Consider the following 27,549-nt stretch of genomic DNA (forward strand, 5'->3'; position numbering starts at 1 on the left):
ATGTGCTAGTGAATGACAGGATATATTTGTTTTGTGAAACTGCTTGCTACGCCTTTATAAAAGGACGACATGACTGCGTTCTAATAGTAAATCTCACAGACTTACCTGATTATATCAGTCTCTTTAATTCCGTTCTTTGCAACAATGTCTGGAGGAATTGTTCTCCAACCAAAGTTCATGGGCCACACAAAGATGCCTCTTTGGAAGTTGTCCACTGTCATGTAACTAGTCCAGGGAAAAACCAAAAGTGCCACCTGAGATCATACATGTACACTTAATTGACCTGACACTATACCTTGTTTAAATGGATGATTTTAGATCATCGCACACTTTTAAATAACATTTCAAGGAAACTTATAAGTACAATTTGCATCAGTGACCAATTGGTTGAATTGCTTATTTTTAATTTACACTTTAAAAAATAATGTTTTAGCCATTTTTTTTTCTGCGTTTATTCTGAAGCTGGAAACGGGGAGAGACAGTCAGACAGACTCCCGCATGCGCCCGACTGGGATCCACCTGGCACGCCCACCAGGGGCGATGCTCTGCCCACCAGGGGGCGATGCTCTGCCCCTCCGGGGCGTCACTCTGCCGCGACCAGAGCCACTCTAGCGCCTGGGGCAGAGGCCAAGGAGCCATCCCCAGCGCCCGGGCCATGCTTGCTCCAATGGAGCCTTGGCTGCGGGAGGGGAAGAGAGAGACAGAGAGGAAGGAGGGGTTGGGGTGGAGAAGCAAATGGGCGCTTCTCCTGTGTGCCCTGGCCGGGAATCGAACCCGGGTCCCCCACACGCCAGGCCGACGCTCTACCGCTGAGCCAACCGGCCAGGGCCTTGAGGGAAATAAAAACCTAATTTACAAGCATCTATATGTATTTACCACAAAAATAAGAATAACAATGTTACAGAGAATAACTATTTTTCAGTTCAGTTGAATAGAAAGAGGAAAGAACTGAACACTGGTGTTAAGGGTTAAGAATTAGTGATGGTCAAATATACAGAATCTCATGGACATGGACAACAGTGTGGTTATTGCCGGGGTGGGGGCGGGGAGCTTGGGGAGGCTTTAGAGGAGATAAATGGTGAGGGACCAAGACTTGATTGGGGGTGGTGAACGCAGAATATGGTGGACAGAGATGTGCTGAAGAACTGGGCACTTGAAACCTGTATAATTATGCAACCAATGTCACCCCAATAAATTCCACTTAAAAAATATACTGCTCACAAAAATTAGGGAATATTTCAAAATGAGTATGAAGCGATAAAATAAGCAGATTTGCCTGCGCTGATCCCAAGGTATCCATCATACATTTCCATGTATTTAAAATGGATAAACTGTATATTTCTTAGATTTTAAAAAATGTGCATACAAAGAGTATGACCAGTGCTTTCTGTTGCTGCTGGTTAAAACCCACTTAGAGATATCTTGTGGAATATGCCAATATTACCTCATGTCCTTATCATTGATGACTTCAATTACTGGACAGGCTACTTTCTTTCTACTTAAATAAACTCTTTCCAGAAGAGGTTCCAACCAACCAATGTTACATTCCACATGAGAATCTAAGAATGTCAACACATCACCTAAAGAGCCAGAAAGAGAAATCCATTTGAAAATGTGGTATAAGGTCTTAGATATTGTTCTAAAAGCATGGTTGTAAAGGTCTTTTCTTCTCACTGAATTCCTTTTTCCTATCATTTTATTTTATAATGAAATAGAAGAAATTTTGTTTCTAGCAGTTGCGTAGGTATCATTTGTGTTTGGAAAAAATTGATAAGCTACTTAGAATGGTTAGCCAAGACTCTGAAGGGAATAAATATTGTGTTAGAAGTGGCTGCTTATGTCCCTTCTAAGGAGATGCGTCCCATTATTCCTGGGGGAGAATAACTGGGACTTTGTTCTGAAAAAGCCCAGGAAGGAGTCTGAGATTCTGAGTTTAGCCTTGGGAAGGACAGAGAGGAAAAACTGTTCCACATAGTAAAGGTGAAAAGTTAAAGTGGAAGAACCAGAAAGACTAGGAGGTAGCAGTTAAGGGTTACAGGGAAGGGAAGAGGATTGAGGACTTGTTTCACAGGTACATCGTTTGAGTTTAACAATGAAGAGAGTTCCGGAGATTGGTTGCACAAAAGTGCGAATATACTTCACAGTACAGAACTACACACTTAAAAATTGTTAAGATGGTAAATTTTGTTATGTATATTTTATCACACTTTAAAAAAAAAAGAATTGCAAGAGAAAATACTTGGAGACCAGGAATATTTAAGAATTCTTTCTTAAAAAATTAACTTGGGAAATACTCTTTCTCAGCGCAAATTCAGCAGCATCAAAATTGTTGCAAATATGTAGAATATGCGTGCGTATGCGTGTGTGATTAGTAATAATTGAAAGAATCTGGTTCTTGTCCATGTAATCTTTCAAGCTCTACCATAGGCGATTACAAAGGCTTTACCCATAGCTTCACAAAGTAAAGCCACCTCCTCACACTGACTTGGTGCACAGCTGGTGTGCTGCAGTCACTGAAGGGAGTTTGTGTCTGGGTTTCATTGTAACTTACTTATTTATATTTTTGGCTAACCCAGAGCCACTCAATGTGCACACAGCGCTGACTCCTTTTGGAGCACGGACTCCCACTTATCTTTAGCCCATGAGCTTGGGTGGCTGCTGCCAGCACAAATTAGTTCTGGAGTGTTATGTTTAGGGTTCCTTGAGGAATGTGGACCTGCATCCCCACTTAATTTCATAGTAATTTTAAGTTTATAAGTACGTAATGCTAAGGGAACCACCAGTTTTAACTTCAGCAGAAACAAGTTGTAGAAAGTTACAGGCCTGTTGCTCTTAAGAAGACCTCAGAGTTGACCAGGTGTTAGATGTCATTTCTTAAAGTTAGCCAACTGATTCTTTGGAATACACACAGCCATGTCAAGTATTTTGCTAAAGGCCATGAAGGAAATGAAAATCTGATCTCTACTCTATCTGGAGTGTAGTACTGAACCTGCCTGAATACAGCCTCCTCCTGGCAGGCCAGCTGGCTGATTTATTCCCTTATACTTCAATGGCCCCCTCTCTTCTTACTTCTGTTGCTTTGACACAGAGCACTTTTCCTGGAGATTCGTTGATTATGGCCTGCCCTTCACAATTTGAAATCCTACTTGACCTCTCTTACTCCTCATTCCCAGTAAACAACTGATTGGAACCTGGTCTTTTTGCCTGAATGAGATCCAGATGAAGAACCTATCCAGCTCCCGAACCTGAATGTGTAGTGGACGTTGCGAGTGATCAGAGTCACTGCTTTGTCCTTGTCATGTTGTAGAATACTCTTCCAGAATTCCGAAAACACTACTGGATTGCAATGGAAGATCTATTTCAGAATATGGGTCATGGTTAAAATAATTTGAAAGTTACGAAAATAGAACTGAGCTATTGCACTCATGGGTACTAATGAATGAGAAAGAAATTTATTATTATTTTTTTACTTACTAAATTCAAAGAAATTAGTTTACAGTTGTAACTATCAGAACTTGAGTAGAATTTAGGCAACTGTGTTGATCAAGTTCATAACACCCCATCTGAAGACAGTTCCCTTTGTCATCTAACAGTTTAGACTATTATGGAGATCCTTACCACCATGCTTTGTGTTCTCTGCAGGCAGAGAAAATTTTTTTATAAGCAGCCCATTTATGGTCCTGGATTCATCAGCTTTCTTAGACATCTACATGGATGTCTAGTTTTCATCTCAAACTTACATGGGCAAAATCAGAATTCATTTTGAACCCCAAATCTATTCACAACTACTCTTCTGGTTATGACTCCACTGCCCATCGAGTTGCTCAGAGTCCTTCCAATCCTAGGTTTCTTTTTTGACTCCACTCATTACTACTTTCTCCACATCTTATCTGACGTCATGTCCTGTAAGCTCCATGTCTGCAATATATTTTAAGTCTTACCACTTCCTCCACCTGTCCTGGTATCTCCCTGGGGCCTAGACAACTACAACTGCCACCTAACTGGTGTCCCTACTTTCTCTCTCAGCTAATATCCATTCTCCTCAAAGTGAGCACAGTGAGCTTTTAAAAAATAAGTCAGACAATCTTACACTCCTCAGTAATGTCCTTATTGGCTTCACATTATACTGAGAATAATGCCTACACTCCCTAAATGATGCAAAAAACTTTATAAATGATTACCCTTTGCCTTTTTCCCCAAATGAGTCTCCTACCTCTCTCTCTATGATCCGCATTCATCAGCCATAATAAAACTTCTTTCTTTAACTTGAATGTACAGAGTATGTTTCTGCACCAGGACTTCTGCACTTCTCTTTCCATTGGTCTGGGAGTGTTCTTCACCCGGATCTGCGCTCACAAGTTACCCACTAACTATGTCCTGACTAGCCTAGTTTTACATCGTTTGTGGACAATTACTTTCCATAGAAAATCAAATATGGAATTTCATTTAATTTTTTCTGAATGCAGTTCATTATTAAGAATCTTAGCCCTGGCTGGCTGGCTGGCTCAGTAGTAGAGCATCAGCCCAGCAGATGGAAGTCCCAGGTTTGATTCCAGCCAGGGCACATGGAAGAAGCGCCCACCTGCTTCTCCACCCTTCCCCCTCTCCTTCTCTCTCTCTCTCTCTCTCTCTCTCTCTCTCAAGATTCTGAGGTGAAGATTTCAGCGTTCTAATCCTGGCTCTACCACTCATCAGCTAGGAGACCACGGACAAATCATAACCTCACTTGCCTCTATATCCTAATCTGTGAAATGAAAATGATTGTATCCACTTCATAGAATTATTTGAGGATTAAGTCAGTTAATATAGAAAGTGTTTACAATGATACATATAAGTGGTATATAAGGTCAGATATTTTATGAGATACAGGTACTTTCATAGAGGCTGTGAAAAAATTTACTCCCTCCCATTCACCACCAACACTCACACACTAAAAAGAGAGGAAGAAAAGGAGCCATATTGCTCCTTGGGAGACAGAAAGGAGTATCAGAAGAGTGAACATATGTCAGAGAAAAGAGAATTAAAATATTTTGAAGTTCTGAAATACTGATGGGGTTAGGTTAAAAAGATACAGGCTTGAAGACATTGATAAGAGTGTGGTGGTTATGGGGGGGAGGGGGGAATGGGGGAGGGAAAGGGGGAGGGGGAGGGGCACAGAGAGAACAAGATAGAGGGTGACGGAGGACAATCTGACTTTGGGTGGTGGGTATGCAACATAATTGAACGACAAGATAACCTGGACTTGTTATCTTTGAATATATGTATCCTGATTTATTGATGTCACCCCATTAAAAAAATAAAATTATAAAAAAAAAAAAAAAGATACAGGCTTGAAGGGACTTCTTATGGTCAAATTTGGAGCAATTTGAACACCCTCCGCCAAATAATGCTGATAATACACACACTGAATTTTTTAAAGCTGTAAGTCCACAGTGATGGGGGCGAGAGAGGAGAGGGGAGGGGGAAGGGAGGGAAAGAGAAAAAGAGAGAGATTTCTTTTTTATAAGTAAATGCCTGCAAATAAAAGAAGAAATGATAGAATTAGAAAAATAAATTTGTTGCCCTCAATGTAATAATTGATTCAAGCAATAATCATCACTGAATGCTAAATAATTAGATAAAGACTTGCGAGGAAAACATGGTATTTGTGTCAATCAAATCACCCCACAAATTTCTTTCTTCTACCAAAGGAAAGCTCTAGCTTTTAACATCATAACCAAGTGCTCAAAATTAGTATCACCAACACTGCAACAACCTTACATCATAGGCTTTTTGATTTGAGGAAATAGGAAGTACATAATTTCTATCATTTGCAGTCAAATACTATGTTATATTTATGGCAAAAACATTTGTCCCGTAGGTGACATGAGAAAAGAGGAAATTTCAGATATGTTAATTATACTAAACAAATGGCCTATACTCTTTATAAAAAACAAACAAGCAATAAAAACAAGCTACTGGTAAGAAAGCAATAGTCATGAAGTTGTCTATTCTACACTGAGAGACTATGAAGAGCAAACAACTAAATACAGTACATGAAATTTAATTAGATCTCAAATTTCAAAAGAAAAGAAAAAAAAAGCTATATAAAATATGTTGGGAGCAATGAGAAAATTTGAGAAGATAACATATAAGGTGATATTTAGGTATGAAAGTTGTGCTTAAGTGAATGTCTCTGTTCTTCAAAGATGCCTACTGAGGTATTCAGGAGTACAGTGTCATGAAGTCTATAAATTCCTTTCAAAAGCTCAGAAAAAAGGTGTGCCTATTTAGATGTGTGTCTGTGTAGGTGTGTGATAAAGCACATACTGCAAAAAATGACAGATATAGGGGTATGCACTGTATTATTATTTCACATTTGATGGATACTTGGAAAAGATTACAATATAACAAAAATGTAACCTAAACAAAACATTAGCAGCTTCTTACCTGTTGCACTCTGAGCCCCTGCCAGTCTGGCTCGTATTAAGCCGTGTCTCTCTTTGAGGCGAAGAACCCGAACTTTTGGAAACCGAGACATGTATTTATCCAAATTATCTTTTAGGTAATCTATATCAGAGTTTAAGGATAGATAAGAAATCACTTAACTAATTCTGGGTAATATCAGAAGTAGTGCCTCTTCAATGTCAAACTTCAAAACCTATGATATTTAAAATTTTTCAAAAAATAATTTCAATTATGGTTGACATGACAGTGTTATATTACTTCCAGGTGTAAAACATAATGATTAGACATTTATATAACTTACGAAGTGAGCAGCCCAATAAGCCTGGTACCCCCATGACACCAGGCATAGTTACCACAGTATTTTCGCCTATATTCCCTGCGCAGTACTTTCCGTGCCTGGGACTGCTTTTATAACTGGCAATGTGCACCCCTTCCTCCCTTCCCAGCCCCCTGCCATTAGGCAACCCTCAGAATGTTCTCTGTATCCATGACTGTTTCTATTTTGTTTGTTCATTCATTTTTATTTTACTTTTTTAGATTGCACAGATAAGTGAAATCATATGGTATTTGTCTTTTTCTGTCTGACTTCCACTTAGCATAATACCTGCTAGGTCCATCCATGCTGTCACTAATGAAATTTTATTCTTTTGGCTGTGATTTTATTTTCTGATGTCATTTTCTTGGATGAATTTTTGTTTGGATTCAGCACTCTAAGCTGTTTGTTATCTTAAATCCCAACTTCCTCTTTTCAATATTGCCAAATTACACAGAGGAGAGTTCACCTTTTTTGAATATTGGTAAGTACCGGGGCAAATTTCTCTTGAAATAATTGAAAGCAAAGTTGTACCACCCCTCCGCCCCTTACAAAAGCCTCATCTAAGGCCCAGGGAAGAGGCTAAGCATTGTATGCAAACTAGAAATTTTGTATAACGAAGATATTGCAGCTGTAATTGCTTACGAACGTTGTTACTGCCTACTGTGACAGCGTGCTCCAGCACACCTAGCCTGTCTCATTAAATGTCCAAAGAAGGATCCAGCTAAAAGAACATTTTTTTTTGTCATTTTATGAGGTATTTTGATGTGCCTTGCAGTCATTTCTATGTGTAATTAAGCTGTTGACAGATATCCTGGGGGGGAATGGCTTATAGGAATTTTTCTGCTGATCACTTTCCTACCACTGTTGTGTATGTTTCTTTCTTTTTTGTGTGTGTGACAGAGACAGAGAGAGAGAGACAGAGAGAAGGACAGATAGGGACAGACAGGCAGGCAGGGAGAGAGATGAGAAGCATCAATTCTTCGTTGCGGCACCTTAGTCTACTTAGTTGTTTGTTGTTCATTGATTGCTTTCTCATATGTGCCTTGACGCGGTGGCAGGGGGTGGGGGTTTACAGCAGAGCAAGTGACCCCTTGCTCAAGCCAGCGATCTTGGGGTCATGTCTATGATCCCACACTCAAGCTGGCAACCCTGTGCTCAAGCTGATGAGCACCCGCATAAGCCGATGAGCCCTCGCTCAAGCCTGTGATTTGGGGTTTCAAACCTGGGTCCTCCATGCTCTACCCACTGTGACACCACCTGGTCAGGCTGTGTATGTTTCTTAAAGAGACTCCATAGAAGCTTCATGTCCCACCAAGTTTGAATATGCTATTCCTAAAGAGACTATTATCTGCTTAGTAACTACATACTATTTCTGTTTATGCTTTCTTTAAGTTTTCAACTACTTTTCCTTAGGCGTCTCGCTGCTCCTGGAGCTCCATGAGATTCTGGTCGGATCTCTGAGGCTGAGAAAACTGGCTTTCATTGTGGTCAGGATCAAAGCTAAGCTTTGTTATTATTGCCATCTTTTCACTATTTTCTAAAATTTTTGGAAGTGGGTTACATTTTGGGAATTTATAACATGGCAGTCACGGGACCTTTGATAGTCATGGGACCACTTACATACACAAATTATTTGACCATCCAAAGAGAGAGACTGCCCTCTGTAAAAAACAAAACAAATGTAAAGCCCTACCATGGTAGATGCTTTAGGAACCCTGTTACAACCTCATCTCTCTTGTCCTATTGGCAATTTGTCTCAACACTTAATTGAAAACATAATATATTCTTGCTCTTAAAGGAAAAAGCCATAAGCCTTATATTTCCTTATTTTCCATAGAATCTAACTCTAACTCTAGTTATAGGCAAGGCATCCTATTAATTGCGGGGTATTTGCCTATTAGATCCGATAAAAAGAAACATCTTGTTTCTGGAACTTCAAAGTGCCCTCTCCAAGGAGCTATAGTTAGAAAATCACTCCTACCTGGCAGAGAAGTCACAGCTGATGGGAAGTTTGAACAGGGCCCTGATGGTGGTTAGAAACAATGACTTGGCATTTGTAAAATGCATATGTGTTACCAAATTACTCTGTAATTTTGCTATCCATCCAAATTGTAATTGTGTTATATCAAAATTTGATTTGTTCAGAATTGGTTTTCTTACCTTTGGTGCTAAAGTCATCGACCAGCAGAATCTCCTTGATGAGATGTGGAGGAGAGCGGTTGAGGACACTGTGAACAGACCTCAGGAGGGTGGACCACACCTCATCCACAAAGCACATGATGACACTGGTGGTTGGGAGGTTATTGTGAACTAGCTGCTTTGCACACCTGGGGCAGAACACAAGCAGAGCATAGCGATATGTTACCAAGATCCATAAGATAGTTTTAAAAGTTACAGAGTGTGTGATTATATGTCTGTTTATCTATCATCTATCTATCTATCTATCTATCTATCTATCTATCTATCATCTATCATCTATCTATCTATCTTTCTATTCATTCACTCATCTATCTATATATATCAAAGAGAATTCTATTGTATGCTTTTTCTTATGAAGAATATAAACAAAATAAAAGAGCAAAGGAAGAATAGTCATAGTAGTTGCTATGAAAGAACTAACAATGCAAGACATGGGAACTTTCTCTGGAAGCAACACACTGTAGTGGAAAGGATATTGGCCTTGCAGATGTTTAGACATTGTTTTGAATCCCACTACCAATATTTCTAAGAGCTTTTGTCATTGATATCTTATTTAATCTCCCTTTGCTTCAATTTCCTCATCTGTAAGATCAGAAAAGCGTTCTCACTGAACCAAGTTTTACAGCCTAGTGGGAATGTACCTAAAATGTCAAGCATAGTTTTGGCACAGAAATTTACCAAATAGCAGCTATTGTTATCCTAATTAGACTATGCACCATAAGAGAACATTTGCAATTTACATAAGACTACCAAGTAGTATGTGGTGGCCTTCTGCCAAATGCCAAGGGAAATATCTTTCTTCCACTTTGCATGTAAAGGCATTCATACCAGATTATATACACATACACACCAAATTGTATAATATGTATATATATGATGTATATATAATAATTAAACTTTCCAGCTTCTTTAGCTATTTTGGTGTTTCTTGTTGGGACTCTCTCTGCTAATGATTAGCCATAGTTGAAATCATTTTGCTGGAATAGAAATAAGAAGAAACCTATAGTGAGAGTTGGCATTCAGGGGGTGGTAACTGGTCTAAGTTTCCCCACCCCTCACTCCCCGTGCCTATACTGTATACTGCCTCACAGATGGCATTTTCCTATCTCCTGCCTGTGTTACTTTCATAAGGTGGTGCCCAGTGGAACTTCACAAAGACTATTTGCCATCCTTTACCACAACTACTATTAGCAATGCACTAATTAAATTATGATGACCATAAGTGAATACTATAGGTACTCTATATTATTTCAACAGCTTATCCTTCTCTTTTTATATGTGAATAATTGAAATCATGGGGAAACTAGTCCATGATTATAATGATTATAATGTTAGTAAATGGCAGAGTTGGGATTTAAACTCTGGTCCAAGTCTGGTTTTCTCCATATCTCATCAAGGAGATTCTGCTGGTGGATGAATAAACATTCAGGAAGTCTTAACAACACAAGAAGAAAAGTAGCTGGCAGTAGATGCAGCATTTTGCATGAAGCAGGCCCTTCTGCCAGATAACTTTGGTACAGTTTGCTTAGTTCATAAATAAGAAGTAAATATGGATAAGAACCACCATAAAATCACATTTCTACAGCACTTTACAGTTGGTCCATAATTAAATTCAACCACTATAACAACTACTTGAGACACATGTTATAATACTCTTCTTCAAAGAAAGGAAACTGAAGTTTGAGAAGTTAAATCACTTGCCCAATATCATTCACCTAGAAAGAATGTACAGTTAACCTTTGAACAACATGGGGTTTATGAGCACCTGTCCCAGTGCAGTGGAAACCAGCTATAACTTTAACTCTACAGTCTGCCCTGCACATCCATGGATTCAACCAACCATGGTCTAAAAAAAATATTTTCTATCTCAGTGATCGATCTGCTATTCGGAATGCAAAAATACTGGTTCTGATTTTGGGTTAGCTGAATCTGAGGATGAGAAACCTGAGGATGTGAAGGGCTAAGTGTACTTATTGAAAAAAAAAAGTATATAAGTGGGTCCATGCAGTTCAAACCTGTCCTGTTCAAGAGTCAATTGTAGGCCCTGGCCAGTTGACTCAGTGGTAGAGAATCAGTCCAGCGTGTGCATGTTACAGTTTGATTGCCAGTCAGGGCACACAGGAGAAGCAACCATCTGTTTCTCAACCTTTCCCCCTCTCTTCTCTCTCACTCTCCCCCCTTCTCCTGCAGCCATGGCTTGATTGGTTTGAGGAAGTTGGCCTCTGGTGCTGAGGATGGCTCTGGTGGCCTCTGCTTCAGGCACTAAAAATAGTTGGGTTGCCAAGCTTAGGGGGTTTGCTGGGTAGATCCTGGTCGGGTCACATGCAGGAGTTTATCTCTCTGCCTCCCCTGCTCTCACCTCACTTTAAAAAAAAGAAGAGTAAAATAAATAAATAAATAAATAAATAAATTCACATAAAAAAAAAGAAGAGTCAATTGTATACTTTTTTGGAGAGAGATGATACATTATTATTTCCTTGAATGGTTGAGTACCCTCCCTAAAATAACAAAGGTTATTTTACTTTGAATTGATAAAGTTATTAAAGTAAGAAAATACTTTTTTTTAAATTACACTTGAGCCCTGGCAGGTTGGCTCAGTGGTAGAGCGTCGGCCTGGCATGCAGAAGTCCCAGGTCTGATTCCCGGCCAGGGCACACAGGAGAAGCGCCCATCTGCTTCTCCACCCCTCCCCTTCTCCTTCCTCTCTGTCTCTCTCTTCCCCTCCTGCAGCTGAGGCTCCACTGGGGCAAAGATGGCCCAGGCGCTGGGGATGGCTCCTCGGTCTCTGCCCCAGGCGCTAGAGTGGCTCTGGTCACAACAGAGCGATGCCCAAAAGGGGCAGAGCATCGCCCCCTGGTGGGCAGAGCATCGCCCCCTGGTGGGCGTGCCGGGTGGATCCCGGTCAGGCACATGCGGGAGTTTGACTGTCTTTCCCCGTTTCCGGCTTCAGAAAAATACAGAAAATAAATAAATAAATAAATAAATAAATTATATTTGAATCTTCTTGGAAGTTAAGAAATGTATACTTTGAAGATCATGGAAGTGTTACATCTGTGATATCCAATTATTAATTCTAATATTAAAATTTAGAATTATAATATTATTATGTATAACTCAATTATAAAAAAAAACTATTAGAAAAAAAGGAAGGAAAATATTAATTGACACATTTCCAAGCATTATGTAAAAGCTTATAGTATTTGGTTGTATAATTGCTAAAAATTCCAGCATTTAAAAAATAATTTTGGTATTAGGCAAACTTTTAATTCTGGAATGCTTTTTCCACAAAGTAAAATCTCTGATAGTGATCATCAAAGACCAGAAGTAACAGGAATGAAGTTCCCCAGGGAGGAACAGATGGGACTATAGTGCAGAGAATTTAGAGTAAAAGATTGATAAGGGAGTGGGGACTATTTTATAGACTCTTTCGGTAGAAAACCTAGGAAGAAAAGAGATAGGATAGCTGAGTGGGATGCAGGGCAAATAGGTCATCACTGCTCCCTTTCCCATTCTTGAGTAGGGAAAAACAGAATTATATTTATGAGCTTCAGGAAAGGCACACATAGAGCTGATAGTTGAAAAAATCGGTGATGGTGGAGCAAGGCCTCTCTTCTTGCCTTAGTCAGCCTTACAGGGCAGTTGACTCAATTGACAAGTTTTACATCCCCAAGTGACTCTTGTTGTTGTTGTTCTTTCCTGTCCCATGAAACACTGTACTCACCTAGTTTTCACCCATCGCTCTCTGGCTTTCCCCCTTCAGTCTCCTGCTCAGCTTTTCCTTCTTCTTAATCTCTAAACATAAGATTCTCAGAGGTGGGTCCTGGTTTTTGTTTCTTATGCCAATGTATGATCTCATTCATTTCCACAACCTTAAATATTATCTTCCAAATTTATATTCTGGCCTGATTTCACCTCTAAATTCCAGACTCATATATTCAACCAATCAATTTAACATCACCTCTGGCTGTCCCACAGGCATCTTACACATCAGTTTGTGAAATAGAAATCTTTATTTCACCCTACCTCACCCAGCCAGTTTATCTGCATCTTCCCTCTTAGTTAATGACATCCTCACCTACCTTGCTGCTGAAACATGGCTGTTATTGTAAATGCACTCTCTTACTGACTGTCAGTAAAACCAACCTCTCATGGACTTCTGCTCACTGTGTTGACAAAACATATCTCAGCTCCAACGTTACACCTCCTCTGTTGCCACCCCTTACTCTTGAACACCCATCATGTTTCTTTAGAATTATTGCTGAAGTCTAGTAACTGGACTCTCTATTTCCACTTTCACTACATCCACACTACTCTACCATTTAAAATCCTTCAGTGATTCCTAAGGGATAGTGTAAAAAAAGAAAAAAAGAAAGAAAATTCCAAAATTCTTACTATAGCCTAAAAATCCCAGTATGGTTTGATCTCTGGCCATCTTTCCAAATGCTAGTGGGTTATTCCACTATCACACCACACATTCCACCTAGCCACATTGACCTTCCTTTAGTTACTTCAAAGATGTTAAACTTTTTTCAGCTTTGTTGTTTCTTTAACTTCTACCATGACTTCTCCCCTCCTCATGGCTTCATAACTGGCTTCTTCTGTTCATTTAGGTCTTAGTTTAAATATTGCCTCCACTGGTGATACTTCTCTGACTACTCAATTGAAATTTAGCTATGCTCCTTTTATTTTCTCTTACAGTCATTTGTATTTCTGCCAGAGCATTGATTTATTGATTTTTCTCCTTTATTTTCTGCATCTAGAATTTCCTGAAGGTAGGGCAAATCTTATTATAGTGCCAGAAGCTTCTAGCATATTTGCACATAGTATTTATTTGATAATTATTGATTGCATGAATGGTTGAATGAAGCTTAAATCAAAAGTTTAAATGGTGGGAAAAGATATTTTTCTTGAGATAAAAAGTAAAAAAGGTGGTAATGTGTACTGATAAATTTATACGTCTGGGATGAGAAGTGTAAAGAATTTGGAGCTCATATTGGAGGAAAGATTACTTGCTAATGTGATAGGGTAGAAACTTGGGGAAAATAGGGACTATTTGGGATAGACAATATGAACAATGAGAGACAGTACTGACTAACTATACACACATGCACACACACAGTTCTGAGGAGGCATCGAGCACTTTCCTGAATTTGGATATCCCAAAATTCTAATCAAAATACAAGTGTGGTTTGCTCTACTAATTTCTGGCAGCCTAGGTGTAGCAGGAGATAAAGCAAATTGTTGGATTAATCCAAGTATAGAGCAAATGAGGTAGAAAGAAAAGTGTCAGAGTATTTTGAGGGTATTGTTAGAAAATGATTTAATGTTTCATCTTGGGCTTCAGTTTGGGAGAGAGGAAGTAAAGCTAAGAGGAGTAGAAAATGAAAGGGAGGGCAGAAGAGACATCGATGGTTTTTCTCATAACTTTTTAACATTATAATGTAAGTGGGAAATACACCTTTCACACTTAAATATTCTTTATAATCAGGTGCCTAGAAAACTCCACACATTACTATGCTGTTTTGCTCGGGGGCACTATGGATCAGACCAGGAAGGCTTTCAGCATTATTAGCTCCCGCACCATTCTTATATACTGACAGTCATCTAGTTTTCTCAGGTTGTAAACATGATTTCGAGTTATCCTACACTGAAGTAAACTTTCTTTCCCCTATTTGCCCTTTGGAAATCTTGCTTTCTGCTATCCTGGGTGGGTAATCACAGGCAAAGTCAAGTTTAATTTAAATGTGAGATATTTCTGGGTTGGTAATATTTTTTTGAAAATAAGAAATCTCATTTTTATTCTCTATGCTCATTTATTACAAAAATTAGGTATTTAGAATCTGCAGTCCCCATGCCTGTCTTTCTTTCTTTTCTTTCTTTCTTTCTTTCTTTCTTTCTTTCTTTCTTTCTTTCTTTCTTTCTTTCTTTCTTTCTTCTTTTTTTCTTTCTTTTTTTAAATGAGAAGCTGGAGGTAGAGGCAGACTCCCACATGTGCCCCAACTGGGATCCACCTGGCTAGCCCCCTACCCGGGGATGCTCTGCCTATCTGGGGCTACAACTCCGTTGCTTGGCTGCTTAGCAACTATTTGAGCTATTTTAGCACCTGAGGTGAGACCATGGAGCCATCCTCAGCATGTGGGGCCAACTTGCTCAAACTATTTGAGTCATGGCTGTGGGAAGAGAAGGGGGGGAGGGAGAGAGAGAGAGAGAGAGAGAGAGAGAGAGAGAGAGAGAGAAGATAGAGGAGTGGAGAAACAGATGGGTGCTTCTCCTGTGTGCCCTGACTGGGATTGAACCCAGGACTTACACATGCCTGGCCGATGCTCTACCACTGAGCCAAGCGGACAGGGTCCTGATGCTATTCTTAAATTAATCCAATCTAATTTGTTTGGGGAAGTCTAGACTTAGATTACTATAGCCAATCCAACTTGTAAAAACAAATGGGGATGCTAATGTGGGTGTTTCATTGTTCTACACCAAGATAATACAGTACGGTGGTGGGACAGAAAGACCCCGAACTTGAGAAAGATGATAAAGGACTGAGTTCTGATGAGTCCTTTCTGACACTGACTGTCTGAATGACCAAGGGCAGATCTGTGACTTCCCAGAACCTCAGTTTCCTTACTTTTAGGATGAAGATCACAATGCCTTTAATCACAGAAAGTCTGTGAGGATGTGATGAGATAATGGATATGAAATACTTCTAAGGCTCCATGGTGAAAACCGTATGAAGACCTCTGATTATCCACAGTACAAAATACACACATTTGACTGGGCACATTGCCCTTTGCCCAGGCAGCCCTTTAATCCAAATCTAACAAGGGCTCATCATTTCCCAAGACCCTTTTGCCTTATGTGTGCTGAATGCTCAGCCACCAACTTGATTTGAATGTAGCCTATCCAATAAAGAGGGTTTCAAATCAGAAGACGGAGGAAACGATAACATTCTTTCATGTCTATGAATTTTTCATTTTATTCCAAGAGTGTCAAAATGTAGTACAGTAGGTCAAGTGTCAGTCCTCTCAGGTTTGAACAGAAGGTCGAGGAGAATATTTTCTCAGTTTCTATTTGCAATTCAATTGCTGCTCCGACGTGAGCCTTTGGGGGCTCACTCCTCAGGCTCTGGGATCTCCGGGATGGCCAGAAAGAGAATCGGGCATCTAGCTGTGGAGCTTTCTCTGGAATTCTATTATTTTCTCTAAGATCTTAGAATTATTGGAGTTTCTTTTTCTCCTACTGATAAGAAAGTGTAGTTATATAAAATTTTTACTTTTATGTTTTGTTATTTCTAGGGTACACTACTCGTGACATCCAGTCAGAATCGCCTGACTACTAGTTCAGAAGATTTCAGTCTCGTTCATCACCTGAACTCTGAAGAACGAAGCCAGCTGCAGCGGCGGTTCCTGAGGTAACCGTGTATCAGAGCTGCTGGACTCAGGCTTAGCCATGTCAACCACCAGCATCAGCACTTGTCACTTTTACAATAGTCTATTTTGAGCAGGCAGCTGTCAGAGTGAAATTGGGGTGGGTAGGAGGAGAGCAGGAGGGGGTGTGAGGTGGCAGAAATAGTTCTGGGCACAGCTTAGGGCAACTTCGGGGCAGTACTGTTTCTCCTTGGATGAAGCACTTCCTTTCTCATAAGGGACTGGGTTAGGTTGCTTCTGCAGCTTCATTTAGTATATATTAACATTCCGTGGCTGTTTGGCTTTAGCCTTATTCACCCATAGGGTTCGCTTCCCTCTGAGAATATGTAAATTAAATTGTTCTCTCTATGGCTTTAAATTTTTCAGCGTTTCCCATGAGCCTGTAGAAGAACCTTAACAAGGCCCTGAGTAGGTGGTTTCACCGAATGTCAGATTTCCCACACTTTCTCAATGGATCACTCCATTTAACCCCCTCCCCCACTTGTCTAACTCCCTATCTTTCAGGGTAGAGCTCAAACACTCCTGCCCTCCCTCAGGCCAGGTCTGGCTATTCTGTTCTTGCTCCTTTAGTAAGTACCCTCCACTGCCTCAGAACGTTGTGCCCCACACCTTTAAAGCAGACTACGATGTTAGATTGCCTAGTAGGAGCTCAGAATATTTGTTCACTGCTGAGCTATGGTGGTTGGGCAATTTTAAAAAATCACCTCTGCTTAGTGATCTATAGAAAATGATGTCTTATAAATTTTCTCTCTGATGAGGTACATAACATGCAAAGCAATTCCTCTCATACCCCCCTTGACCTGTACATAAGAAAGAGATATTTTCATTTCAGCCAAAGTCAATGATTATAAAGAAACAAAGGAAGAGAATCTATAGCCTATGGAAAAAAACCCAAAACTAGAAATAGAAGTCAAGATATATTCTTTTGATTCCAGATATGCTATTGGCTTGCTGAGATAGCAGATATACATTGTGTGGCTTTTAGAGCCTCATTTTTCTCCTCTGCAAATCATATGAAAGGTAATGTCTTGCATAGTGCTATTGTGTGGATTGATTAGAATAAAAACATATATACATATAAAAATCTGTGTGCTTTCACACACACACACACACACACACATTGCTTGAAACATAAATAAGCTAAATAAGCACTTATTTTTTCCTGAGACTCAGCAAGGGAGTGATTCTCTTTATTCAGATAGCCTTAGAGACCGAGGCAAGGTGGAATGATGAAGTTCACTATGAGAGAGGAGTGGCTGGGGTCTGGGAGAGAACCAGCTGGTGCAATAGAATATTACTGAGTGAGGAAGAATCAGAAGACCTTGGGTTGAGTCCCAACCCTGCCATTTGTGAGCCTGGGGCCCTTGGGCAGGTCACCTTTCCCTGGGTCTTTTCCTTCATCTGTTAATAAGGAGAGGTAACACTTTATCCCCTGGCAGGATAACACTGATGATGTGAAGGATGAAAGGTCCTAGCTGCCTGACATGGTGTGCCCAGCTCATGAGGAAGATAATCAATGAGCAAATAGCCCACAGAATGAAATGAACTGTCACCATCTGAATTATCTGCCACAATCTAAATCCTCAGTTTCCTCTTTAAGTCTGTTTCTCTACAGATAAAGCTGGGATGACGATAGCACCTGCCTTGAGGAATGGTTTTAAGAAGCAAATGAGGATGCATATTTTAAAGGCCTTGTAAATACTATGTTTCTGTATTGCTCCTTCTCACACACATCCGTATACCAAAGTTTTAGAATTAGGGCAATTTAGAAGATGATTTAGTTTTGAATACTATAAACCTTTAAATTTATTTTCAATTGAATTTATTGGGGTAACATTGGTTAATAGGATTAAATAGATCAGGTGTACAATTCTATAACACAGCATCTGCATATTGTATTGTATGTTCACCACCCCAAGTCGAGTCTCCTTCCATCACTATTAATTCTCTTTTTACCCTCTTTTACCTCCCCCAACCCCTCTTTCCCCCTGGTAATGAGTTTTTTGTTTGTTTGTTTGCTTTCATAAAGAGGACCACACCAGCTCCTTTCATTCTGAAAGCAAACAACAAAACAGAACTTCGAAACATTGCTATTTCCCCCTAATTTTATGACCATTGAGCAAAAAATCAATTCCTTCTTGAGAGGCTGCTAGTCTGAATGGGTCAGTTGGAACACCTGATGGGAAGTTATTTTCTGGCACAAGAGTGGCCACGGGAATATTATGGCAAGAAGTTGATAAAATTAGGCCAGTGGTTAATTGGGCCTTGGATTAGATGTGTAAAAAAGAAGTGTAAATAGGTTTAAATTTCTACATTTACTAATACTTGCTCCCAGAAATATTGCTGGGTCTTTGGCCGTATTTAGGAGAAAAAGTCACTGATTTAATTTAACATTGTTGAGTTTTCATTACCGTATTTCCCCATGTATAAGACTTACTTTTTCTGAAAAATCTGAGGTCTAAAAACTGGGTGCATCTTATACAGTGGTTATAGATTTTTTTACTTGCATTTTCTGCTTTTTTGCACTTGTTTTCATGCTCGTTGTTGAAGACAGTGATTTGTCATCAGACACAGATGAGAACAAGCTAATAGATGGGAGTTTTGACAAGTGATGAGAAGTTGTATGAATTTTATGATGAATAAAACATGAGTTCAATAACTTTATGTGATGCATTTTTTTTTTCAAATTTTGAGCCCTAAAATTAAAGTGTGTCTTATACATGGGATTGTCTTGTAAGTGGGGAAATACGGTAATTAGACACTGTTAAACTGTTTTCTTCTCTTTGAATTAGCAGCAGAAATGTTTTACATTCCTCTCTTCTGGTCGTCTTTCTCCTTACAATTCCCTTAGTTATGGGGTAAGTGTGGTAGTCTGTGTCTGTTGGCCTGACCTGTGGTGGCGCAGTGGCTAAGACATCGACCTGGAACGCTGAGGTCGACAGTTTGAAACCCTGGGCTTGCCTGGTCAAGGCACATATGGGAGTTGATGCTTCCTGCTTCTCCCCCCCCACATCCTTTCTAAAGTGAATAAATGAAAAAAAAATCTAAGAAAGAATAAAAAAGGCTCTGTAATCATCTTTTAACAATATTTGACCTTTGTTATGTTATAGTCTAGCCTGTGCCTTTTAAACCAATTCTGCTTGTCGCTTTCTGATCCCCTACACTTTTCAGTAAAATAGTGCACTGTGCTATAACACACACAAGAATATAAACGTACACGCAAGTGTACAGGTACGTGCACGTACACACACTTCAAAGGCACCGTTACATTGAGTAGACTCATAAGGGTGAAATCCAGAAAGAATCTTTTAAAATCTATCTTGTAGGATTCCCCCCCCCGCCCCTATTTGGTTTTTCAGGGAGGTTTGATAGCTTTTCAAGTCAATTTTGTATAATGTCTCCAACCACTACTAGTCACAAAAGCATTCTTGTTGATTAAAATATTTATCCCATACAAAAAAAAAAAAAGAATTCAGACTTCCTTCAACTTTAAAGTTTCTCTTGTTAAAGTTTCTCTGATAAACCTTTAGGAGCCGAAAGTTTAGAAGGCTATGAGATCAGTTTGTTTTCCCTCTCCTAGTTCCTCCTCCTCCTCTTCCTCTCCCCCTCCTTCGGTAATTCATTAGTTAAGGTTTCTGACCTCACAAGGGTTGAAAAGGGAGGGGGAGGGATGGAAAGTAAGGTTCCAGAAAGTCCCCCCCCACAGTAATTTAGACTGGTTTGTGGCAAATGCATGGTGCTATCTTTTGCTATTCACATGTGCCAAAAGAAATTCCTCTTTAGCTGTGTAGGAAGGAATCAAATTATTGGTTGACAGTTCCAGCTCCGGGCTAAGAGAATAAAGACCAATTTGAGTCACTTTACTGAGGACTTGCCAGCATTCTGCGCAAAAAGCAAGCACTGAATGGAACAATCGAGTCAAGTCATGACGACACAGCAGTAGTAGAGGAGTGTGCTGTAATTCTTAGTGTACTTGAAAAAGTAAATGCTGGCAGCAAAACATGTTTGAGTCATTTTTCTCTAAATACAGATTCAGGAAGTGTACTCTTAAAGAGTTTATTTATGGAGTTTCATCTTAACTTTAGCTGCAGGCCAAAAGACAGACTTCTTTAAGTAGAATTTTCCTGCATTTTCAGTAGACAGGACCATGTTTTAACAACACTTGTATGGTGTATTGGTTATTGCTTACAGAAACAAACTGTACTAATAACAGCAAGAATGATAAGGATTAGCTTTTTATAAAGGAATAATTCAATATGAAACTTCAAATTGACTGTCAAAAAAGCATTTTATTTTAAACATACTTTATAGGCAAAAGTGAATTGTATTTTACTTACTGACATAAAGCATTCTTGTAAGTAAAAAGGAGATTTTCCTCCCTTAACAGTGTCCTTTATTAACATTAAAATAAAAAAATAACAAAAAATATTACTAAAGAATAAACTCACAAAGAAAGAATAAACAGAAATTAATGAATATATTGTAGACTTAGAACAAGATGTGTTTATCTTTAACATGACACTGCCATATTCCATATATTCAAAATGAAAAGTTAGGAAGCCATTATTAATTTATAAAAGGACTCATTGCAAGATTCATTTAAACAGTTACCTCTCATTTACTTTTAAAAATAAGTGTCAACTTTAAAAATCATTTCAGAGAAACATGTCTTTTAAAACCATACTGTGTAAACTTGTATCTTTTGAGTACACTGAACTGTGGTCAGTGCTAAGAAGAAAAAATAAAGTAAAAGACAGTTTTCCTCAGAAACCTGTAATTTCACTGAGAAGGCAAAATAGATTTTCGAGGCTCTAGTTAGTGGAGAGCATACAACAAGGAGTGCTTTAATAACTACAAGAGCAGTAAGGGTCATTGGAATGTAGCGGTCACAGTCAAATTGTGGTCCAGCGGCAGGTAAACTACAGTTGGATTTTGAGCAGTGTCAGATTAAGACGTATGTGGAAAAAATGGTTGAGGACCATGCAAGGTGAGGGTGGTGGAGTCTGTCGGAAGGAACTAGTTAACAAAAAGATAAGATCAGTGGATGGTAATGAGCATACTATGTAGAAAAGGGTAATGATACTGTCCTTCCTCATTCTGAGAGCCCATAATGGGGAGAACAGCACATCCAGAAAGCTATCGCTGCACTGCAAGGGGCAGAAACATGGGTGGCACTGAGAAGGACAGTGAGGAAAATGCTGATAATAGAAAGGAGTTCTTGTGCTTTTGGAAAGGTTGTGATTGCCTCTTAACTTCTTAAAGACAGTTTTAGGACTCAGGAGAAAACAAGGGGGGAGCAGCTTTGGAAAAGATAATCTGATTTTAGAACTGGAGCGGGCGAGTTTGTCCTGCTTTTCTCCTCCCCTTCTCCTCCTAGCATATCTGTTAAATCTTCCTTAAGAAGATATTAACTGGTAACTAGTTATTATTCTCTTTTTGGAAGGGGATTGAATTTAAGTAAATCCACTAGCAAATTCAGGTTTTTATCCATTTTTTTTGTTCAATCTATATTCAATTGATAGTTAAGATATGCCAGTAACTGTGTTAATCAATTTGTAATGGTGGATTTGGGAGAATGTAAAAGGCAGTCAGGGAGAGTAAGGGAGATCTTCCCCAGAACTTTTAAGATACAAAGGTTTTGGTGGGCTGCTACTGTAGCTAATTTTAAGGACAATCCTCCTCCTCTCTTTCTCTCTCCACCTCTCTCTCTCTCTCTCTTCTCTCTCTCACTTTCTCTCTCTCACACACATACACACACACTTTGTCGTTATATTCTATAACAATTGTTCTCTTATGCTTACTTTTAAATTGTATTATCTCAAAAAGAATCTTAATGTGTATTCTTATAAGCCATCTCATATACTTTTTGAACAAAGCTGAAAATAAATAAAATCAAGGGAAACTTCAGTCCAATTCCTGTCGATTTGATGAATCAAATATTTTTCACTTGTATTTCCTTCTAACCTTAATCCCTATGAATACATATTTTGCACATATTTGGAGAAAGTGTGTTTGTGTAAAAGAAAAAAGAAATTTGTCCTTCCTAGAAAGAATGGCATGAAAGTGTGGGAGACTGCAAGTGGCAAAGCCTTTGTAAGTTCAAGGCTTAGCAAAAGGCTAAGCTCTCCCCCACACTCCTCCATATTGGCTATAAAGCTGAGTATTTGCACTCATTCCAACCCCCCCTCCCCACCTCACTTGCTTGGTGAAGTTGCTAAAGGCAAAGTTTTTCTTCACACATCCATGTTAGTTGTGATGCTGGAGTGTTTATACTCCTCCTACCCTCCATGTCCCTCGGAAAGACTGGAGGCAGTTTTCATTTTATCCTCTGTTTTGTGATGTGAAGATGTTATGCAGGATAGAGGGTTTTCTGCAGTTGGGAGAATTCTTGGGTTGCCTTGGAAATGTGACTTTGTTTTAATGATCTCTTTGATTTGCTAATGACCTCACTCTGCCCTATAAATAAAACAGATAGGGGGGTGGAGACTCGCTTCTGCATTGCAGAGAGTCCTCCTGAGCCCATCCTTTTTTCTCTTTAAGCCTATTTTCTTAATTCTGCCCCGTTCCCACTCAGGACCTGGAATTACTAGTCACACTGGTTCCCTGCACGAAAGGGCTCTAAATACTTCAGGCAGTCCTGTAAGTAGGATCCTTGGTGGCTAAACTGCCACCTCCATCCTGTTGGTGGAGTGTAGCATCAGGAAGGCAGCTTGCCCAGAGCAGCTGTGTTTAGCCAGGGTGGGTTGTGTGATAAGAGGGAGGGACCCGGCCGCATGTGTCTGACTCATCCTCACAAGCACACGTGTCAGCTTCTCTGACATTCCGGACAGCCTTCTTCATAAGACAGAGCATGCCTGTAAAAGTAACTTTCGTGGGCTGCAATCCTTAACCTCCACGGACCAAATTTCAGAAACTAACAAGTGCTGGGAGTCAGCAAGCGTTCAATAAATCACATGCATAATAGCATCATTATTACTTGCTTTGGCCTTCACACAATTGCCCTTTCTCTGGTTTGGAACCGCAGCCTGTGCTTCCGTGCAACGGCTCTTCCCCGGGACCTATAGCCGGGCCACTGAAGTGATGCTGAAATGGAGCTATTTTAACTACTACTTCATTCCCTCACATTTGTGTTCAAAGCTGGCAGGTATGTAAATCAAGTGAAATATATGTGATATGTAATATACAGAATTTCAGATCAAAGCTGGTCCAACAAAATTTTTAGGATCTTTTTTGGGGGGAGGTAATAAGCAAGAGATGCGAGATAAACATAGCATAGTTTTGAGCATGAATTTTCATCATTTCTTTATAATTGCTGGCTCTATGACCACAGACAACTTAACTTCTCAGGCCCTCAGTTTCTTCATCTTCATTTTGGGTATCTTTGTGTTCTTCTCAAGGTTGGTGAGTTTCACCAGAGTGAGGAACGTGAATGGAACAGTGGTTGGTCTAAGCAGGTAATTAGTGCATGTCTCATAGTCATTTGCCTAAAGGCTAAGAGAGTGGATAACGACCTCCTTGTAGCTAACATCAAAGTAAAGAGGTTGCCCTTTTTAATATGTGTACAAACTCATTTATATCTATCTGTCTTTCTCCTGTAACACTGCCTACCTAGGTCACAAAAAAGAGTTTTCTACAGAAGCTAAACAAAGCCCTTGTTTACAGACCACATGTGCTAAGTTTGAATCTTGACATTCCTAAACTCCAAATTCCAGGCAGACATTGCTTGGCTCAGGGCCCTGAATATTGAGGCGGATGTGGAGCTTTGATACTAATGGGCAATGAATGTATGACTACAAAGTACCCTAACTTATGAGAGGGTTAAAAAGAGGTGGGAACCCAACTGTATTTGAATCAGATCATGTAGCTAACTTGATCCACATTCTGGTGATGTAGCCGTAGGAATTTAATTCCTTGAAGCACTGGATCATGGAGGCTCACCGGGCAGCTTTAGAGCTCTGCTACTTTGGGAAAGTGATATAACTTCTGAGCACGTCATCTGTTACTTTGAACCCATAATATCTGCAGCCTCTTTTCTAGGGCTCTTATGAAATTCACTTGATGTATATGTATGTAAGCTTTTTGTAAACGGTGCTACACCTAGAAATATAAGCAGTTATTATTATACTCTGGCACAAGTTTTTTTAATTTTTATTAGTTATTGGCTGATTGACTTTTTTTTTAACATCATTATTCCCATATAACTGAACTCCTGAAATATTTACCATCCTCATCTACAGTAGATACTAAGTTTTAGGGAGAAAAGTCACTTCTTCCCTTGTTTTTATGGCAACCGTTACTCACGATTAGGCAGAATTTTGCTTGCTAAGATCCGATCTTATGGAGGCCTAGAAAGCTTGTCTGTGCTCCATTCCCAGATATATTCCTGACAAACCTACTAACAATGTTAAGTTTTGAAAATGGAAATTCACTGTCACTTTTTTTAATGGAATTCCCTTTTAAGCTCTATGATTCATCTATGCCTCATTAGAAATTGAGTTCATCAAATCATTTTATGTTTTCAATAGAGAAAAGGAAATAAAACATAAGCTAGTAGAGGTAAAGTCAAAGTCTCAGAGAAATAAGGGTAGAAAGAGAACCCAGTCGGTATGCTGAGATTGGAAGTTTTCTTTTTGTGTGTGGTAGACTATTTGAACTTTGTCTAATTGTTAATATTGCTTTAGTTCTTTAGGTGATCAAAAATCATACAAAATTATCTAGAAATAAATCTCTATATCAGAGCCAAAATATTTGGTGTGGAAGAAAGAGAAGAGAAATGAATCTTACCCAACAGGCCTTGTGTCTTCAATGGCTCTGTCCACTGGGATCAAATCGCTGAGGTAGACATTGAAGTTTCCTTCTTTCCATCTTCTTTCTGCTTCCTTCTCCTTTCCATGGGGAACAACTACAGGATGTCCGAACTGACCTGGAGCTTTGGGGTCCCTTGGGGAAAGTGTCATATCAATGCTTAATACCTGGTGCATTTTGCGGTCTTCAGGTAAAAGGTCTTTGGCATCACCTTGGTTGAGTTCTTCATGCTGCACCTTGGCAGTTACGCTGTTTCTTGCTGGCTTTAGCCCCCCAGCTAAGACTTGATTGGTTTGAGATACTGTTGCTCTTTGTAGAGCAAGCGAAGAGAAAGATGCTTTACTTCTATTCCTGGAAATGTGTTTCTCTTGGCTTTCATCCAATACTAAAGGAAATACCGTTTTGGTTTTAGGATTGAGGACCTGCTTGGTGTCTGTATTTAGCTCCTCCTCCTTGGTTATAATCACAAAGTGGCTTTCAGAGAAATTGAGTTTTTTCCCACCAGCCACTTTGGCTCCATCATCCTTTGGCAAACCTCCCAACTGTGTCTCATTAATAGATTGCTTTTTAAAGTGATTTGAATTGGCAATGAGCTTGGAAAAGGGAAGGTTCTTATTGGCTTTGTGTTTATATGCATTTAGTTCTTTGCTCTGAGTCTCAGTTTTATTTAAGGCTACAGCTTCCCTGGATTTTGGCACTGGCAGGCTGGCAGGGTGTGTCCTCTCATTTGCTACTGCCTGTGATTGCTGCTTTGATCCGTCACTGTTAAGCTTGATGGTCACATTCAGGTTTCTTTCATCTGCATGTTTTGATCTGTCGCTGCTGTTACTGTGTCTTTTCTGGGCCTCCTGGTTTATACCCACAGGTCCTGTGTGTACAGATATTTTGGGCAATGAAGTTCCTCTTGCTGCTGTGAATGTAGTTTTCCAAGCCACCTGAACTGTCGTTTGCTTTGATGTCTCAGAGCGAGAGTGGGCTTTACTTTTGGCATTACGTCCCTCTATCATCAGCTTAGTAAAAGTCACTGGGAGGGTCTGCAGATGTCCAGGATGCCACAAAGGTGAAATTTTGACACTTCCTGGAGCACTCTTTCCTTTCCTTTCCTTCTGGGTTTGGTCCAAATCATCTTCAACCTTAAATACATGCTCCTCAGTCTTCCTAAGGTTTTCCTTGCCCCATATACCCTTCCTGTGTCCCCTTAGTGGGGGCTTCAACTCTTCTATGTTGCTGTATAGGATCTTCATCTGGTCTGGCTGACCTCTGAACCCTATCCTCTCCCTTCGGACGATGTCATCCTTCAGGACTTTAGTGTTGATCTCACTGAATGAGAGGCGGAGAGCTGCCATGTCAAAGAGCAGCCAAATGACAGAAGCTGCAAATATAAATGCCAGGACTCTCCCACTTCCTCGGAAAAACTTTCGGATCTTGTTCATGGTACAGAGGCTTCCCTTGCAGCCTGCCCTTCTTCTGAGCCTGCTTACCTTGAGTGGAGAAGGAGCTGAAGTAGCAGCAGCAGCAGCAGCAGCAGCAGAATTGCCAGAAAGTGCCCCTCTCCCCTGAGCACAGCAGGAAATAGCAGTCCAAGGGGAAAGCTCAGCTCCTGCCGCTTGTCAGTCTTTGCCTGCGTGGCATTGCACAGCAGAGCATCTGTGCCTGCAGGCTGGCCCCTGGCGAAACCCTGCCAACCACTGTCCTGAGGTCACTCTGGGAGCAGTTGATTCCAGCTGCCAGACAGTTCAACTGTATCACTCCTCTTGTCTCCGTCTTGTCTCCGGGAGCCCCCGTCTACCTTCCTACAAGCCCAAGGAAAGGTGGGGGCCAGGCTGTGACTGCCGCTTCTCTCCTCCCCGTTTTCAGTCGACATGCTGTAACTCAACACCACTTCTCATAAGGAAAACATTTCAAACCAGTACCCAGAAAACTTCATTCAGCTCTCACCTTCCGTGTCATGTGAGAGTGTGTATGTTTTTAGGGCAATTAAAGAGAAAGTTATCTCACTTGGAGGGCATGTGTTCCTGGTGTGTAACCCCACCTACCCGATTCCTGCTCATTAACCCTGTGGTGCCCAGGTCTCCCAAAGATCTGTCTGAGCAATTAATCACTGACCTTAATGTTTCAGATTTCAGAGAAAGCAGTTTAAAGAAGGAGCATAGCATAACCTCAACCCCAGAGGTGGTTGTGTAATTAGCCTTCCTTGAGAGCTTATCAAAATGTTTCTTTGTAAATCTGCTGTTTGTTTTAAACTAGTCTATTTTTATTATTTGATTAAATAGGTATAAACATAACTTGTCATATTGCTGTAAAAGTTTCTAAAAACTTACTCTCGGTTTCGGTACTTATTTCTTCATAGACCATAAC

At 39.9% G+C, this 27,549-nt stretch overlaps 1 protein-coding gene across 1 annotated transcript in view; it reads right to left on the bottom strand.

The window, feature by feature from the left end:
* Positions 1 to 27,122, bottom strand: part of GALNT5 (polypeptide N-acetylgalactosaminyltransferase 5) — a 43,895-nt gene extending 16,773 nt beyond the window's left edge. The window contains exons 1-5 of the mRNA XM_066232787.1: positions 25,171 to 27,122; positions 8,924 to 9,090; positions 6,430 to 6,549; positions 1,445 to 1,580; positions 106 to 225 (exon numbers count right to left, since the gene is read on the bottom strand). Of these exons, the coding sequence (XP_066088884.1) occupies positions 106 to 225; positions 1,445 to 1,580; positions 6,430 to 6,549; positions 8,924 to 9,090; positions 25,171 to 26,624 (1,997 nt within the window). The 5' untranslated portion in view covers positions 26,625 to 27,122. The remainder of the gene's footprint in view (positions 1 to 105; positions 226 to 1,444; positions 1,581 to 6,429; positions 6,550 to 8,923; positions 9,091 to 25,170) is intronic.
* Between the last annotated feature and the right edge of the window lie 427 nt (positions 27,123 to 27,549).

The sequence above is a fragment of the Saccopteryx bilineata genome, chromosome 5, assembly GCF_036850765.1.
Source record: "Saccopteryx bilineata isolate mSacBil1 chromosome 5, mSacBil1_pri_phased_curated, whole genome shotgun sequence".
Taxonomy (NCBI): Eukaryota; Metazoa; Chordata; class Mammalia; order Chiroptera; family Emballonuridae; genus Saccopteryx; species Saccopteryx bilineata.